The sequence below is a fragment of the Neofelis nebulosa genome, chromosome 4 (assembly GCF_028018385.1).
Source record: "Neofelis nebulosa isolate mNeoNeb1 chromosome 4, mNeoNeb1.pri, whole genome shotgun sequence".
NCBI classification, from domain to species: Eukaryota; Metazoa; Chordata; class Mammalia; order Carnivora; family Felidae; genus Neofelis; species Neofelis nebulosa.
The window spans coordinates 44,026,103-44,045,286 of NC_080785.1; the positions used below are offsets into that span (position 1 = coordinate 44,026,103).

Genomic DNA, 19,184 nt, shown 5'->3' on the forward strand with positions numbered 1-19,184 from the left:
GGGATGTATTCACTCCATTAAAAATTACGGGTTTGTAGCTAATAAATTGATTTCATAGCTCACAAAAAGGTTACCTGGATTTTAAAAGTACTTGATATAGGGATATGATATAAAGAGTTGGATTAGAAGAGCAGAGAGAGATGTCCTCAGAAACGGGATGCTTAAGGAAGTAAAGAAAGGCGTTTTGTGGTGGCGCTCAGTGCCCCAGGTAGGTTTATCCTGAGGAGGATCTCTTTAAGGTGTATACTGCATTGTGTTAGCATATACACTTCACTTTGCGCAGATGTTAGACATGTTGGGGGCTTCTCGTTGGCTCACTGATTTAGGAGAAAAGTACTTCTCAAAACTAGCACGAAAGATAAAATTGCCTCACCTTCCTGAAGTTCCCCTAAATTACAAGTCAGGAAAGTGAAGCCTCTAAGGGTGCTCCACAGTGGCCCCTTGCCTTTGCTGCCTCTTCTCTTCTCTTCTCTCCTCTGGGTCCTCCCTGGGCAGGACCCAACATTTATCCCACACTCTCCACAGATTTTCCCTCTACTCAGCCCGTATTCGGAATTCAATTTATCTGCAGAATACTTAGCACTTAGAATATGCTACTTTTTTATACACATCTTCTGACTCTCCAAATGAAGCTATTGGGATGGAGCATTAAATATGTTTGGTTATAAATTTGCCGAAATACAGTTTGAAAAAATTCAACGGATATACTGACCCAACTGCCCTTTCTCTCTGGCAAGCTTTGTTTTGTTCATGGAAAGGTGTTGGAATTGAGTGTCAGGGAGTATAATTTCTAACCCATATGTTCATTTCATGTCTGGTTTATGTTATAACCATATTATGTTTAAGGATACTAATTGTCAGCATTTCGGGGCCGTGCTAGAATATCTCGTGGTTAAACTTACTCATATTTATTTTATCTTCCCAAGGGCTACAAAACTTTATAGAGGAAGCCTGATTGCACTCTGCATTTCCAATGTATTTTTCATGCTTCCATGGCAGTTTGCTCAGTTTGTGCTTCTTACTCAGGTACGGTGCTTACAGTTTTAAATGGAATTAAGCTGAGTGTTTGATTATGTGTACTCACTTGTGTAAAATTATAGAACTGAGATATTACATGATTCTAAGTCCTAAAATGTTTTTTAGTTAATACTTTTAAAGAAAGTTCAAGATAGGGAAATATGTAACATTTATGTATTAGTGAGTGCTCCTTATTGGCTTACTAGTGGAGTGCCTTTATTGAACTCAAACTGATGAGCCTACTCATATTTGTTATTCGGTGTTGCTAGTGTGCTTAAAAGAGGACCAGCGCTGAAACTTTAAGTATTTCTCTTAAATAAATGCACTTCTTTTATGAATAACGCTGTACATTCTTACCCAGAGCATAAATGCACGCAGGATAACATAGGACAGGGAGCTAAACAGTTCTTATTTATAGAGCTCCCCCACCAATCTATAATTTATCATTTTTCTGTGCATTCTTGCCCCCTTCTCCCTTCAAATAGAAGTATATGAAGCAAGGTGAAGGTGCTTGCTGAGAGAGGGAGTGAATTGTGGGTGGTCTCTCCCTATGCTGCTCCCCGCCCCCAGCTACTTCTGCTCCCTCATTGTGCTTGCCATCTTCCTATTCATATAAAGCAGATTAAGAGTTGCTTTGTAATCTTGGAAATGTCTTGCTTGAGATATGAAGTAAGACCTGGGTTTGATTCCTAACTCTGTCCACTAGCCGCTTGACTTAGACAAACTGCTTAACTTTGCTTAGTTTCATTTTTCTCCGTTGTGAGATAGAGAAAATGAAAGAACCTACTTTATTGGGTTAGGATCAGATGAGGGAATGCATATTAGACTTAACACATTGCTGGTACTTAGCAAGATGCCAGTAAGGTCAGGTGCTTTTATCATTATTTTTTAAAAAGAGGCTCTATTTGTACTTCATTCTTTCTTTGATCTTACCTTTTAGGCTCCCTTGTTTCCTTTAGCTTGGTGACATTTTAAATGTGTCTGCTTAAATATGGCCCTGAGAGACACTCCTTAAGAGTCTACCCTTGTAGGCCTGCTGTGTATTGCTTGGCTCTGGGGTGGAAAGGGAGAGTTGCCGTTGCTTCCAGCTAGGGGTGCTAACCTGCGTTGTTGTTGTTTTTTTTAGGGGGGTGGTGAGTGGGGGAAGGCGTTGCACGGAGTGAGGGGCTTATGTTGAATAACGAGGCACACTTCCTCCCAGTTACCATGTCATATTAGTCTCATCCTTAGGCAATGCAGTGTTTCCCTTGGGTAAATCCCTGGTAAAGGGAAATCTTGTTTTTCTTGCTAATGAGAAAATTTGTTGTAGATCATTTTGGAGATAAATAACTTGATGAATGAAATTTTAAGTTCTGTGTTTAAGCATTCAGCCACTTTACAGCTCATTTGTACCATGTTTGTGTGGTAGGGGAAGCATGGAATTTAATCTGAGTTGCTTTCTCCATGAAGAAGGGTGGAGAGTCATTGTTTGACCGAGTAACTATATTTTATGAAGAGGTACATTGTTATCATTTAATCAATTAATTCATCTAAATAACTCCAGTACTCCTTGAATTCTTGGTAAATATATATGCAGGTTTCTTCAAAACTGTGAAGAAAGTTAAAAGTAGTGAAAATTATCCTTCTAATTTGAAATTTGATAAATTTGATTATAACAAGTACTTGAATATTTATATGAAAGAGAACACTAATGGAGATTCTTGTAAAGAGTGACTAATAAGCAGAACTTAATGCATTTTTACACACACACTCATTACATGATTACTTTTGAGTTCAATGTACCTTTCCCAATTATGTATTAATTATCATACATTATAATTAAATTTTTATATTTTTTGATTGGGCAAGGCACTTTGTAATTGTACATGTTGACAGTAGAGTCACCCTGACATTATAATGAGTATTGTGTTGAATAATCCACAAAGTAGAAAATTTACATGGTTATGTAAGACAGCTGTGTATGGAAGGAAAAACATCAATTTTGCTATATTTATATATTGACCATATTCAATAGTAAATTGGCAGGTAAGAGAGAAACTAAAGAATTTCCTTTTAATATAAATACAAATCAAAGTGAGAAAAAACAAAAAATAATCTTTTTTCATTCTTATAGGTATTCATTATGTATGTAATTTTTATTTATAATTTAACTTCTTCTTAAATTTCAGATTGCATCATTATTTGCTGTATATGTTGTGGGATACATTGATGTATGCAAATTACGGAAGATCATTTATATACACATGGTAATGGTTTAAATTTTTTGTTTTTCGATTTACTTTGACCTTAAACTCCTCGTTACTATTTGTTATACACATGGTTGAAACTCATAATAGGATTCCATAACTAAAAAAAGTGTCATTCAAATATTGTGATATAATTAACAGACCATGTTTTAAAATAGGCCACCCAGAAAATTTTAATTTGGGTCATGTTATCTGGTTTGAGATTGTGCCTGACTTGCTACAAGTAAAAGAGAGAATTCGTGAGAGAGAAACATAGAATGGTGTATTATCCAGTAGCCTTCTGTTAAAATGAAGTGGAATGTTCATTTCTGAGCACCAACCATCCAGGCACGTGGGTTGTACCTGAGACTAGAACTACACAGATCCCAGCATCCATGTTAATCACATTCTGGGAGAATGGGGAATGCGAGAGCACAGAGGGTAAATAATGAACACAGTAAATGGGCAAAGTATATAGTATTAGAAGGTGACATAGGGGGCGCCTGGGTGGCTTGGTCGCTTAAGCGTCCGACTTCGGCTCAGGTCATGATCTCACGGTCCATGAGTTCGAGCCCCGCTTCGGGCTCTGTGCTGACAGCTCAGAGCCTGTAGCCTGTTTCAGATTCTGTGTCTCCCTCTCTCTCTGCTCCTCCCCTGTACATGCTCTGTCTCTCTCTGTCTCAAAAATGAAAATAAACCTTAAAAAAAATTAAAAAAAAAAATAGAAGGTGACACAGGACTGTAGAAAAAAAGAAAAGAACAAATCAAGGTACCTCAGGGCGATCAGGAGTGCCAGTCTTTTTTTTTTTTTAATTTAATTTAATTTTTAATATAATTTATTGTCAAATTGGCTTACATACAATACCCGGTGCTCATCCCAACAAGTGCCCTCCTCGATGCCCATCACCCATTTCCTCCTCTCCCCTACCCACCTCCCCCCATCCACCCTCAGTTTGTTCTCTGTATTTAAGAGTCTCTTATGGTTTGCCTCCCTCCCTCTCTGTAAATTTTTTTTTTTCCCTTCCCTTCCCTCATGGTATTCTGTTAAGTTTCTCAAGATCCACATATGAGTAAAAACATATGATATCTGTCCTTCTCTGACTGACTTATTTCACTCAGCATAATACCTTCCAGTTCCATCCACATTGCTGCAAATGGCCAGATTTCATTCTTTCTCATTGCCAAGTAGTATTCCATTGTATATATAAACCACATCTTCTTTAGCCATTCATCAGTTGATGGACATTTAGGCTCTTTCCGTAATTTGGCTATTGTTGAAAGTGCTGCTATAAACATTGGGGTACAAGTGCCCCTATGCATCAGCACTCCTGTATCCCTTGGGTAAATTCCTAGTAGTGCTATTGCTGGGTCATAGGGTAGTTCTCTATTTTTAATTTTTTTAGGAGTGCCAGTCTTAGGTGGTGGGAGATTAAGATATCAAGTAAGTAGTTAGGGCAGGTCTTTAGGGAGAAGAGGAGAGGAAAGCAAAGATTGGAAGGAGAGGGAGTTAGCTAAGTAGATGTCATGGAACAGTTAGAACAAAGGTCCTAAGGCGCTGGATGGTTTATTTTGATGAATGTTTATTCTTCAAGAGTATCTGTCATTGTCACTAATTTTTAAAATTTAATGTTTTCTTTTCCCTATAATTTTGATGTTATTATAATATGCCATTATTGTTTTTTATTCTCTATAAAAGGACATTATAATATATAGGGAAGTTTTGAGTACAGTTGTAAAATTAACAAGCATGAGCCCACCCTCTAACTGAAAAATAGAACCGTCATTACTTGGAAATCCTTGTGTGCCCTAGATACATCCCCCTCACTTCTCCTAGGGATAATCAGTCTCCTGACTTGTTAAATTATAACTAACTTGCTTTTCTTGGTGACTTTACCTTTTATGTATTCCTGAATAATATACCCTTTTTATTATAGGTTAGTATTGTTTTTAAGGTTTGTAAAAATGGTATCTGTTTATGAGACTTACATTTTTACTTAGGTTTCTGAGATTTTGATGTTACTGGAGTTCAGACATTTTCTTTGCTTTGCACTTTCCATTGTATAAACAAAGCACAATTTATTTACCCATTTTCTTGTTGAAAGACATTTAGGTTTTTTCCTCTTCTTTTTTCTTTTATGAATAATGCTGTATATTGTCACATGTACCTCCTGAGGCATATATATTAAGAATTTCTCTAGGGTATTTACCTAACAGTAGAACTCCTGGGTCGTAAATTATATACATGTTCAGCTTTTTAATTTAATCCTGTATTGTTTTTCAAAAATGATTAGACTACCTCAAACAGTAATGGATAATATATAGCTCATATTATTGTACATCCTTTTTTTATTTTGTCTTTCGGGTGAGTATAAAATGGTATCTTATGGCCTTAATTTGCATTTTCTCTGATTGTCAATAAAGCCAAAGATCTTTTCGTGTGTTTGTGGGCCCTTTGTGCTTCCTTTTTTGTGACGTTCCTATTCAAATCTCTTACCACTTTCTCTCTTATGTCCAAGAGAAAATGGCATCTGTTTTATTCACTGCAGTATAATCCACCATTTTCATTATTTATTTTTATGCTTTTATGCTTAACTTGTTCCTGATTTGGCCAGCTACATAAAGCTGGCTTCTTTGTCTTTCTAACGTGTCCTCAAGCTTTGAGCACCTCTTAAAAGAAATTAATAAAAGCTAAGTTTCATCAAATGCTTTTCTAAAGTGTCTGTCTAGATGATCCTGTGTATATTTCCCTTTAATATGTTACTGTGGTAAATTATATTAATTGATATTATACAGCAAGAAACCTTGCTTTTATGGACTAAATACAATTTTTATATATTACTGGATTCATTTTGCTCTTCATGAATTTTTTAAATCTCTTTTTTTTATCTCTTTTTAAATCTCTTCATGAATGGGATTAGACAGTAATTATCCTTTTGTTACACTTGCCTTTTTCCCCCCCCCAAACTGTTTAATATCGTTTTTTGTGGGTTTTTTTGTTTTTTGTTTTTTGTTTTTACATTGCAGCAAAAATCAGAATAATTGTGTAGGGGCACATGGGTGGCTCAGTCGGTTACATGTCCAACTCTTGATTTCCATTCAGGTCATGATCTCAAGTTCGTGTGATCGAGCCCTATGTCTGTCTCTGCTCTGAAAGGGTGGAGCCTGCTTGGGATTCTTTCTCTGACCCTCCCCTGCTCGCTTTGTCTCTCTCTCTCTCAAAATAAATAAACATTTAAAAAAAATAATTAGCATTTAGAGTTGGTCAGTCACAAGGTCACACAGGTGACTATGGGTAAGGTGTTTGACTCAATTACAGTTAAAAAAATACTAACATTACTCAGGTTTATTTGTAGTAGAACCTGTCTTGGGTGAATGGTATATGGTTTATGATGTGACTTACTAACTACGGAACTAGTTTCTTACTGTGAAATACCTTCTTTCGTTATCACTTTACAAGTTCCTAAATCCCTATAGTTATATAAAGGAAAATAAATAATTATTTCCAAACAGAAATTTTTTCCATTTTTTTATTGTGGTAAAATATACATAATGTAACATTCACTATCTTAATCTTTTTAAGTGTACCCATCAGTGGTATTAAGTATATTCACATTGTTATGCACCCATTACCACCATCTCTCAAACTCTTTTCATCTTTCGAGATAGAATCTCTATACCCATTAAACAATAATTACCTATTCCCCTCCTTCCCCTCCAGCTCCTGGAAACCCCCATTCTGCTTTCTATGTCTATGATTTTAACTGTGCCAGTTATTTTTTTCTTAATGTGTTATTTTACTTAGCATGATGTGTTCAAGATCCATCCATGTTGATGCAAATGGAAGGATTTCTTTTTTTTATGGGTGAATAATTTTTGCATTGCGTATATGTGTGTGTGTGTGTGTGTACGCACACACACACATCACAATTTCAATATCTATTTATTCATTGATGCAAACTTAGTTTATTTCCATGTCTTGGCTCTTATGAATAAGGCTGCAGTGAATATGGGAGTACAGATACCTCTTTGAGATCCCGTTTTCATTTTCTTTCTTTGGGATTGCTGGATCATATGGTAGTTCTGCTTTTAATTTCCTAAGAAACCTCCATAGTATCTTCCATAGTGGCTGTACCAATTTACATTCCCACCAACAGAAAACAAGGGTTCCTTTTTTCCACATCCTCTTCAACACTTATCTCTTGTCTTTTTTATAATAGTCATTCTAACAGGTGTAAGGTGATGTTCATTGTGGTTTTGTTTTGCATTTACCTAATGATTAGTGATGTTGAGCAACTTCTATATCTGTGGGCCATTTGTATGTTTTCCTTAGAAAAATGTCTGTTCAGGTCTTCTGCCCATATTTAATCAGATTATGTGGGCTTTTGGGTTTCTTTGACTATTGAGTTGTAAAAGCTTACATATTTTGAATATTAACTCTGCTAGATGGTTTGCAAATATTTTCTCTCATTCTGTAAGTTGCTTCTTCATATTGTTGATCATTTCTTTTGCTATGCAGAAGCTTTTTAGGTTGATATAGTTTCGCTTGTTTATTTTGCTTTTGTTGCCTATGCTTTTGAACTTGTGCAGGACTGTTTGTGTCTCGATGGGTAGCTGCTGTTGAGGTAAGAGCTGAAATGGACTCAAATTAACTCAATTTCCCATTGAAGAGTTCTCCTGGAAGTTGTAACTCTTAATAGACTCCCGAGTTCCAGAACAGTTCCATCAGACAGATTTGGCCAGTGCAGTTGTTATTTAGGTGAGCAGACCTGCTATTCTCCCAGAATGCTCCAGCCACACTTGATGGTTTTTTATATCAGATTTATTCTAGCCCCATAGAATTTAATTGTAAGTTGTCTCTACCTTTTCTTTCTGTGGTAGATTTTATTTAAGATTGGAAGGAATATTCCCTGAAAGTTTGGTGATATTGCCTATTAAACTATATGGACCTATTGTTTTCTTTGTGGACAGATTTTAAATTACTGATCTAACTTGTTTCATGATAATAAGACAGTTTAGATTTCTTTCTTGAATAGTTTTTTATAACTCTTGCATTGCTAGGAATTGTCCCATATCATCTAAGTTTTACAGTTCACTAACATAATGGGGCACCTGGGTAGCTCAGTCCGTTAAGCGTCCTACTCTTGGTTTCAGCTCAGGTCATGATCTCATGGTTCGTGGGGGCTCCTGCGTCAGCACGGAGCCTGCTTGGAATTCTTTCTGTCCCTCTCTCACTACTCCTCCCCTGCTTGCACTCGCTTGTGTGCTTTCTCTCTCTCAAAATAAATAAACTTAAAAAAAAAGTTCACTAACATAAGTCATTCACAGTGTTGTCTTATTTTTTTTTAACCTACTAAAAATACAGATACTCAAAAAAAGACAAATACTAAATAATTCGTAATCTCTATTCTGCACCTTTTAAGTTCTTAATTTTCTTGTTTTTTCAAATTTTCAAATTTTCAAATTTTTTCCCTCAAATTTGAATTCACTGATGTTTTTGAGCAATGAGTTGTTTGTCAAACATTTCCTGGGTTCTAAGGATAGAGCAGTGAAAAAAACAATAAAAAGAAAGAAACCCTTCCCTTCTAGAGCTGGTATTCTAATTTTTTTTTTTTTTAATTTTTATTTATTTTTGAGAGAGAGAGACAGAGCATGAACAGGGGAGGGGCAGAGAAAGGGAGACACAGAATCCGAAACAGGTTCCAGGCTCTGAGCTGTCAGCCCAGAGCCCGATGCGGGGCTCGAACTCATAAGCCATGAGATCATGACCTGAGCCAAAGTCGGATGCTTAACCGATGGAGCCACCCAGGTGCCCCTGGACCTTGTGTTCTAGAGTACAAAGAAAGCAAATATGTAAGATAAACAGTATGTTAATTCCAAAGGTATTAGGAAAAGAAAGCAGACAAAAAATGTGCTGAGTGTGTACTGGAGGTCAGAATTGAAAAGGGTGCAAAGATAAGGCCTCACTGAGAAGGTTACATAGAGATAGCTGAGGGAGTGGAGGTAGCGTCTGTTAGGTTAAGAGAGAGAGCGGGTACGAAAGCTCTGAGATGGGGGTGTCCCCGGTATGTTCCTGCATGTCCAAGATGTGGCTGGATTGGAGTGAGATGGGAAAGGTAATGTGAAATGAGGTTCCAGGTGTTAGTGGGGAAGGCCCTAGAAGTTCCGTAGGTGTTTGTAAGGCCTTTGGCTTTCCCTTAAAGTGACAATCAAAGCTTTTGGAGGGTTTGAGCAGGGAAGTGACCAGACTGGCTGCTGAGGTGGGAATGGATCGCAAATGTCTCTGCAGACCTTCAGGACCTCCTTTTTTAATACTGCCTTAATTTTTTTCTTGAATACCCTTGACATGGCTTTACCTGATTGTTGGTTGTGAATCTGTTTATTCTGCTAATGTGATGTTATTCTGCTAATTTTTGCCAGAATTGATTGGGAAAGTTTAGAATTAGTCTTAAATTTTAGCACTTATGGGAAAAAGGTATTGTCATAAAATTTTGAGAATTTGGCTCCTTACCCATTTAGTAAGTGTATGGTGAATAATGTACCATGAAAAGTTAAGTTTGTTCCAGGAATGTGAGAAAGGTTTGACATTAGAAATTATATTAATATAATTTGTCACATCAATATATTTTTAGAAGATCAACAATATGATCATTTCCTGTGATGCTATAAAGGTATTTAATAAAAGTCAATATCTATTTCTTATTTTAAGATCGTAATCAAATGAAAATAGATGGAAATTTCATTGAAATTAAAAAAATTTTTTTAATGTTTATTTATTTTTGACAGAGAGAGACAGAGCATGAGCGGGGGAGGGGCGGAGAGAGAGGGAGACACAGAATCCGAAGCAGGTTCCAGGCTCTGAGCTGTCAGCACAGAGCCCGACACGGGGCTCGAACTCACAAACCGCAAGATCATGACCTGAGCCAAAGTCGGTCGCTCAACCGACTGAGCCACCCAGGCGCCCCTTCGTTGAAATTTTAAATATATACATATACTTCAAAAGCTAGTAGCATCACACAAAATGATACATCAATAGAACTATTCCCATTAATGCCAGAAGCTTGACAGATAATGCCTATTGTCACTTTTATTACTTAATTTTGTTGAAAGAATATCAAACAATACAATTGATTAAAAAATAAGACTTTCAAAAATAAAGGGAAGACAAAGAAATATTATTTGCAGGTGATATGATTTTGAATACCTAAAAAAACCAAAGTTAATAAACTACTACTAGAAATAATAAAAGATTATATTCATTTCTGTATATTTACCATAATTTTTTTATGCAGTCAGAAAACATGATGAAAAAATATTCCTGATAGAATAGCAACAGAAATAATATACTTTGAAGTAAACTTAATATGCTGGATCTATATGAAGAAAATTTTATACTCTGCTAATGAATAAGTATAGGAACACTTAGAGAAATGGAAGCAATGTGGTATTTTTGGATCTAAAGATTCAACAGTTGACAGATTATAGCTATAAATATGTGATATATATTATTGAATAAAACAGTTCTAATAAAAATGTCAGTTTTGAAACTTAAGCTGATTCTAAAATTCAGAAGAAATTCATATATATGGCTCAAAAAGAAAACTTCTAGAAGAAAACATGGATTATTTTATTTTTAAAGCTTTTCTGATAATGGAAGACCTAAAGGAAATGAATGATAAATTTGATGATCATAAAAATTTGGAAAACAATCATAATACAGAAATGCCACAAAGATAAAAATGAACTGGGAAAAATATTTACAGTATGTTTGTTTGATAAGGAGAGATTTTTTTCATAATATATAAAGAGAGCTCTTAAAGAAAATAGCTGAAACCCAGTAGAAAAATGGGCAGTAGGAATAAGCAATTCAGACACACAGTAACAAAAACAACAAATAGAAGAAAAGATAGTGCATCTACCCAGTATTAAAAGAATGGAAAAGTGAAATAATGAGGCAACATTCTTATATTAGCTTGTCAAATAGGGGCATCTGGGTGGCTCCATCGGTTGACCGTCTGACTCTTGATTTCGGCTCAGGTCATGATCTCCTGGTTCGTGAGTTTGAGCCCCGAGTTGGGCTCTGCACTGACAGCACGGAGACTGCTTGGGATTCTCTGTCTCCGTCTCTGCCTTTCCCCAGCTTGCATGCACACTCTCTGTCTCTGTCTCTGAATAAATAAACTTAAAAAAAAAAAAAAAAAAAGATCATTCTCTCTGAATAACTTAAAAACTTAAAAAAAAAAGATTGTCAAACATTTAAAAGAATTGGCAGGAGTGTGTATCAGCAGGAGCTCTCATATCCCATTGATGGAGGGTAAATTGGTACAATATTTTTTATGGCGATAAAAATAAAATAATTTATCTCATGAGTGTTGGACATGTATATAAGATATACACCTAAGGATGCTTATCATAACGGTGTTTGCAACAGGAAAAGCAAAATAGCAGCAAAATAAAGCTGGAAGGTACTTACCTGTTCAGCAGTAGTCCTAGGACTGTTCAGTAAATTATGGAACCACTTTAGAGTGGTGTACTTTTTTCAGTTATTCAATGGAATGAATTAGATTGGTTTGGATTCCTGGAAAGCTCTCGGAAACAAAGTCAGAGTAAAGCAATCAGTAGCATAGCTTATGGGCCAAGTTTCCATTTGTGGTTTTTAAAAAATACAAACTGGAATTTGTACATGTGACTATGTGGGAGGATGCACAGGAAACTGTTGATGGTGGCGATCTTTTGGGTTTTGAAGTGTGGGATAGAACATGAGCTGCTTTCATTGTCTGTTCTCTTGTGAATGGTTTGAATTTCATCATGGGCATGTGCAATTTTAAGAATAAAAATCAGTGTTTTTATGTGCATTAATTATATTTTTCTTGGATTTTTCCAGATTTCTCTTGCACTTTGTTTTGTTTTGATGTTTGGAAACTCAATGTTATTAACTTCTTATTATGCTTCCTCTTTGGTAATTATTTGGGTAAGTGCCTCTTAAGTATATGGCTGTTTTTGAAACTAATGACTGACCAGTTTTTTTAACCACTGGCTTGGGATTCATGAGTTATTTTCTATAAGAATCACCTGAGGTGTTTTAATGAATTCACCTATATGTGATAGAGTATTCCAGTACTCACTTTTCAAACAGGAAAGAAACAAAAGAGTTAATACTGGAAAACATAGCCCCTTGCCTCATACCTCTACTTTGCCCTTTCTCTTTCCTTGTCTTTTCTGTCACCTAAGTTTTGGTCCCAGGTTTCACTTGAGAAAGGTTTCACGCTTTCTTCTTGTTCTTGTTTCCTCCCCTCTTTGCAGTTTTTATCCTATTCCTACTCCACTTGCTGACCCCCCTTGCCTCCCTGTGGCAGTTCGCAGTAGTCTCTCCTGGTTTTGCTGTGATCAGAGGTGTGGGGCCCTGGGTTCTCTTAGTTTTGTTTTTTTTTTTTCCTGTTCTATTGGTGTGAAATATTTAGATAGTTTCAGTCAGGTGATGATTCAGTTGTATTTTGCTAAATCACTACTGAGAGCAGGTTTAGATTATTGGGAGACTGTCTGCTAGAATTGGAACAAATGGTGAAAGGTCGTCTAACTCCTTCTGCCACTTTTGGCAGGATGACCTTCTAAATATAAATCTTCCTAAATTTAAGGACTTCCAGAGGTGGGTATGCCTTTTTTATTCATGGATCTCACCATTATAATGTTTAGTGTACCTAAGAGGAAAAATATTATTCCTGTGTTTAAAAGTGCATGTGCTTTAGCATTAGGCTGCTTTCCTGAAGACAAAAGTGTATTGTACTCTCTTAATTGAAATATATTCTCTTTGAATAATTGTTTAAGTTACTCAGATTATTTTGGCTTTCTTGATTTCTAGAACTCATGAACAAATTGGGAACTTCCTATTTCTTTGCCCCATTTCACAAATAACACTTAAGATCCTTTTCCCCCAGAAATATGCCTCTTCCCACTCTGGACCACGCTACCCTTTTTCAGGTTGTGTGGCTCGAGTATACTTAGTTGCAGGTATAAGTAATTAGCATATGGTGATGCTGTGTTTTCAACAATGACAAAAAAAATCATTAAGTGAGTTGCTGTAGTTTGAGATTAATGATAGTTCTTACAGTCAGTGAACTCTGTTTCTAATCAGGAAATGTTAACAGTGTACTCAGTTCTATATTTTACATGTGTGTGCAGGCAAGTCCTGCTATCACTTATATTAAAGCACATGACTCTTGGTACTTGTATTCAGGTACCAATAAAATCTAACCTAAGTACATTTTACAGGAAACTTCAGTTCAGTCCAGGACCCACAGTGTGTCAGGTTTCCTTTTAGCTGCTTGACACTGAGGTGTGTCTTAGGTATGAATTAAGTGTATTTATGTATTTTTCCTATTTGGGTGTGTATAAAAATAAATGATGCCCACAGTTACAGAATATAGCATATTTATGCATATTCAACTATAAACACTCATTTGCCTATTTTTATTTGTAGTTATCACTTTGAAACCTGAATCCTATCACCTGTTGTGTTCTCAGATATTCAGAAACTTCTGAAAAGATTTAATTTGGGTTCATGTATTTATTTATGTTTTGATCTGTAGCCGTACTTTTGCCAAGTTACAAGTGCATTTAGCCCCCTATAGGTAATATACTTTGGGAGTCTATTCATGTCCAAGAGAGAGCAAAGATTTGATAGAGGAGAAGTATTTGGTTGGTCCACTAAAAACTCATTTGTAGTTTATTCTAAGAGTTGATAATATTTAACTTAAGTAAAATTTTATGACTATAAGATACTGTCTAAAATTCTGAAATTATTATATACTTTATATATGGTATTATACTCTATTATATATTATATTGATTCTTAGGTAAATCAGAGATGTAAAATCAGTTGTAGAAATGTATGGTAATTTGTTTTCAATTTTACAAAGTCACTAACTAACCTAATCTACTTTGGATAAAATAGGACTGTTGCTTAAAGTCATTGAACTTGTGGTAATGCTATATGGAACATTGACAATGTGCTGAGTTTTAGATTCTAGAGAGTCTTATTATAAGTGGTTTTTGGTGCTTGAATTTATGTATATAAGTATTAACTGCATGCTATGTTATTTTCTCCATGAAGGGTATACTGGAAATGAAACCACATTTCCTGAAAATGAATGTATCTGAACTTAGTTTATGGGTAAGAATCAATCTATTTGAATGTGTAAATTTTTCCTTCTCTAAAATGTATCTTTGATTTTATGTTTTACTTTTAAGGAAATTATCTATTTTTATGTAATGCAAGATATCTAACAGCTTTATGACATAATTAGGGCTCAATTTTAATGTGCCAACTTGCCGTTTTCATGTGGCAAGTTAAAGTTAATATTGGATAAGTGAAGAATTCTAGTTTTACTTATTTTATCACCCATGTTTGTTTCAGGGGAGCAGTGCGTGTGTAGAAACTGTTAGTACAAAGGGAATTTAACTGTAATTCCGTATAAATCTCCTATAATTATTATAATGTTGATAATATTGTATGTATATATTCTTATTTTTGGTGATTTTGGAGTAGCATTCTTTAAGCTGCATTGTTTAGCATATTTTTTCTTGGGTATGGAGCTAGTTATTTCACAGTTGATTAAAGCATTTGTATTTTTCTTCCTCCATTATATGCAAGGAATGGCTATCAGAAGCATCAATTTATTTTTGCTTTATTATGTTTTTCTTTTGTAGGTTATCCAAGGATGTTTTTGGTTATTTGGAACTGTCATACTCAAGTATTTGACATCGAAAATCTTTGGCATTGCAGACGATGTAAGTGCATTTTTGCTTAAACTTGAAAGACTTTAAAAGAATCAGACAGGCTAAGAATGAATTACCTGAGTTATTAAAGTACCACTATTTAAGCCAGATTCTAATGTGAAGTCTATTTACTTATTTTTTTTAATCTATTTACTATAATAGAAAGTAAATGTGACTCTGTGTATAGTCTCTTCTCCATTATTAATTTCTTGACACAATTCTGTTATTTTATCCTTCTGTATCATAAAGATTTTAAAATTTTAAAGCAAGAAAGCTCTAGAGTCCTAAGCTCAAATGTTAAGGTCCATATAGTCATTTTTCTCTGGTTTCTTCATAATTCCCCTTGGTAACACATCAGTATGCCATCTTCAGAGCCTCTGAATCTATAGACTGTATTATAGCCTCATTCCTCCCATCCCAGGTTTCCCAGTCAGTGCTTGTGAAAGGTTTATTTATAATTTATACCTAATTTATACCTAAATTATAGGTAATTTATAATTTATACCTAAATTATAGATAATTTAATCCAAGTGAGCCTTATTGAGAAGAGAAGGGTTTTTCTTGTCTGTTCTGTTTTGGTATCTGGGTAGGATGGAAATCTGCTTTATAACTTTAAGGATTCCTCCTTGCATAATTTTGCTTTGCCTATTTTATTTTGGTGTTTTAGTAAACACATTAATTAAAAAAGAAGCAACACAGCAACCAGCAAAAGTAAACCATGTATTTTTTTCTGTAATTTATTTTAACAGGCTGTCTTTCCTCTATCCATAATAGATTAAAGCTGTAGTTTTGACACTGGGTCTTGTGAAGTCCTGAGACTTCTAAGGCGTCTTCCGTGGGCTCCACCTACTTCCCAATCATCCTGGAAGTCCCCCCGCTCCACCCAGTGCAGTTTAGCTTTAATTTCTTACACATTGGATAATTATATAGGTTTTCATTAGAACAAGGGAATTTTTTGCTTAAAAAAGATTGAACAATTGGGTTGTTCAGTGGATGATCTGCAAGCTGTGGAAAGACTTTTTAAAGTATAAAACTGGAGTCTAAAATTATCATTCAGTACGTATTCATTCATTCAATATGTGCCTGCTTGGTGCCTGGCAGTAGAATGCATCCTAGAGACACAAAACTGAGTAAGACACGGTCTAGTGTGAGGTGGAAACGATTTCTAGCAACTGTGATACAATGTGAGGAAGGCTGTGTTAAAAAAAACAAGTACAGAAAGCTGCAGAAACATAGAGGAGGAGAGGGGAAGTCTCCTGCCTGAAGTCACCTGCGAAGAGGAGAGCTAAAAGGTGATCGAGTCAGTGAGGATGCAGAGAATGAGCAGGAAAGGAAAGAGCCCAAGTCCTGGGTGAACGGAATCTGTTTCCTCCCTGGGAGAAGACAAACCAGTTAAGGTATTGATTCAGGTTAAAGTGATGTCGTCATTGCTGTCACAGCCTGATGTTGTAGCAGGACCAAACCACAGTTATTTCCAAATCAGAAGTAATTTAATTGCAACTTTAATATTTCTAGGAATCTGTAACACCGATCAAGGACATCAGCTCATAAATTCTGAATTTTGACATTGGTCAGAGGAAGAGAATGGCAAGGTCCCATAGCTCTCAAGAAGCACTTTCATTCACCCCTTTCTATTAAGATAATTAGACACTCGCCTGTTCTTTAGGAGCCAAGTGAGCCAATTTCTCAGTACATCCTGCTTCTGTCACACTCTTCTTGGTAGAAGCTTGAGCTTGTCTACCAGGGAAGCTCAGTACTCAGTGACACAGTTTTCACTGGGAGCTGGTAACATAGGCATCCTCGGCCTGACACAATTCAAAGTTCCAGACTCCCAGAAGGAATGTAGGTACTAAGGATAGGCCTGGGTTTGTACAATTTGGGCACAGTGAGCCACTGTTCATTCTCGCTTAGGGTGGAAGGAGCCATCTGAAATCTAAGTTCTCTGATGCCAGCCAGGTGCCAGCTTTGCAAGCAGGGTTTTCAAAAGATAGCAGTCAGGCCTACTATGTTAACTGTCACCTGAACATCAGGTCTGCCCCATCTTTTCCTATCTTCCATGACTTATTGGATCTTCTGTGAATCTGCATACCACTTCCCAGTTGGTGATAGGTTTGTGGAGAGCTTGGGCTCGAGGATCCCTGCCCGTGTGTGCAGCTTTCTAGTCCACCAGGGATGTGAGAACTTTTTTACCTCCTTGCTGGTTTTCTCATTTCCAGAATCTTTTTAAAATTTCTAGGTAGTCTTCCAGTCCACTGTTCACTGCACAAGTAATGAAATACTAGGCTGGCAAAGCTGTGAGCTTTCACCTTTCATTTCCTGCCATTCCATACTTTTATTAATAGTGTCTCTGGGCATAGGCATTTTGCTGTCTGCCCCCAAACAAGTCAGGACCCTCCAGTAGCAAAGGTTCTGCTTTTCATGCTCAGCCCCAGCCTCGGGGACTATTGGTCCCACCAAGCGTGGTGCTGATCTGATGGCAGATGGGCCAGCCCAGGCAAGAATGCCGCAGACGCCTTCTACGTCCACTCAGAGTTCATCAGCTCTTGTATGAATGAGTGCTTCTCAGTTTGCTTGCCTTGTGGTCAGTTTCTAGAACCTGATATGGTTGTTTTTGGCAGTTTTGTCCAGTTTTATAGTTGTTATTGGGGAAAAGGATTTGTCAACTTCTCTGACATAGGAAGTACTCATTTCCATCGATTCTTAATTGTTCATTCAGTCTTGTGTTTCTCAGATAACCTCACTTGCTCACAATGTAGTATTCTTTCTGTATATTGGATTTGGATTTGGTTGTTAATATTTTTAAGGATTTTTGTCTATATTTATGAGAGAGATTAGTCTGTGGTTTTATTTTCTTACAATGTTTTTTTGTCTGGCTTTGGTTTCAAGGTAATGATAGCTTCTCTATTTCAAAGAGAATTTATGTAGAATTGATATTATTTCTTTGCCTACAGTGTATGGTAGAATTTGACAGTGAAGCCTGCAGGGCCTGGACTTTTCTTCATGAGAGAATTTTCTACTACAAATCCACTTTTTTGAGGAAGTTATTGGTGGTTTATGTCTTTAGAGGAATCTTACCCATTTCATATGTGTCATCAAATGGATTGTATTTAAAAAAAAGTTTTTTTATGTTTATTTAATTTTTGAGAGAGAGAGAGAGAGAGACAACAGAATGTGAGTGGGGAGAGGGGCAAAGAGAGAGACACAGAATCTGAAGCAGGCCCCAGGCTCTGAGCTGTCTGCACAGAGCCTGACTCCAGGCTCGAACCCATGAACCATGTGATCATGACCTGAGCTGAAGTCAGACGCTTAACTGACCGAGCCATCCAGGTGCCCCACGATTGTATTTTTTAGAAAAATTATTATAGCCTGGGGCACCTGAGTGGCTCAGTCGGTTAAGCATCCGACTTCAGCTCAGGTCATGACCTCACTGTGAGTTTGAGCCCCGCATCAGGCTCTGTGCTGACAGCTCAGAGCCTGGAGCCTGCTTCAGATTCTGTGTGTGTGTCTGTCTCTCTGCCCCTTTCCCACTCGTGCTCTGTTTCTCTCTCCCTCTCTCTCTCTCTCTCTCTCTCTCAAAAATAATAAATAAAAAAGTTTAAAAAATTAAAAATTTATTACAGGATTCAATTAGTGAAAATTCTAATTAATATTTTTGCATGTATGTGAAATGGCTTTACATTCTTTTATTTATTCTTATTTGGATTCAGAGTCAATATTGTATTAGTCTCCTATAAAGAGCTGTTTTTTGAGGGGTTTTTTTGGGTGTGCTATTTTTCCTGTTTTCTATTTACTGTATTAATATTTTCAAAGTACCACCTTTTTTGAGTCCTCTGGTTTTGTTGAATTTCTCTTTGTCAACAAATTCCGTCATCCTCATTTCTTATTTCTTTGTGCTGTTCTGTAGCTTTTTCTAATGCTCGAGGGAAAGTGCTTGGCTCTTTTGTTTTCAACCTCTCTTTCTGATAAATGCATTTAAAGCTATACATTTCCCTGTAAGTAGTACTTTTTGTGTATCTTACAAATTAACTATTTAGTGTTCTTTTTAGCCTGAAGGTTATTAAGTTTTATGCTATTTATGTTAGCTTCTAGCCAAAAGGATTTTTAAAGCCATTTCTAGTTAGCTGTTTTCCAGTTTTATTGCATTTACGATTAGAAAAAAATAATTTGTAT

The 19,184-nt window shown here is 36.2% G+C and overlaps 1 protein-coding gene and 1 long non-coding RNA gene across 6 annotated transcripts in view; both read left to right on the forward strand.

Annotated features, from left to right (window-relative positions):
- Window positions 1–19,184, forward strand: part of DPY19L1 (dpy-19 like C-mannosyltransferase 1) — a 105,801-nt gene that overhangs the window by 62,064 nt on the left and 24,553 nt on the right. For 4 of the 5 annotated variants that reach the window (XM_058724616.1, XM_058724612.1, XM_058724613.1 and 1 more), the window contains exons 9-13: window positions 927–1,026; window positions 3,186–3,263; window positions 12,124–12,210; window positions 14,350–14,409; window positions 14,946–15,026. In XM_058724616.1, the coding sequence (XP_058580599.1) occupies window positions 927–1,026; window positions 3,186–3,263; window positions 12,124–12,210; window positions 14,350–14,409; window positions 14,946–15,026 (406 nt within the window). The remainder of the gene's footprint in view (window positions 1–926; window positions 1,027–3,185; window positions 3,264–12,123; window positions 12,211–14,349; window positions 14,410–14,945; window positions 15,027–19,184) is intronic. The other variant, XM_058724615.1, reaches the window with a different exon arrangement.
- On the forward strand, window positions 3,271–5,681 carry LOC131509149 (uncharacterized). The gene is made up of 2 exons (XR_009260317.1): window positions 3,271–3,729; window positions 3,971–5,681. It is a non-coding gene; the product is annotated as an uncharacterized LOC131509149 (long non-coding RNA).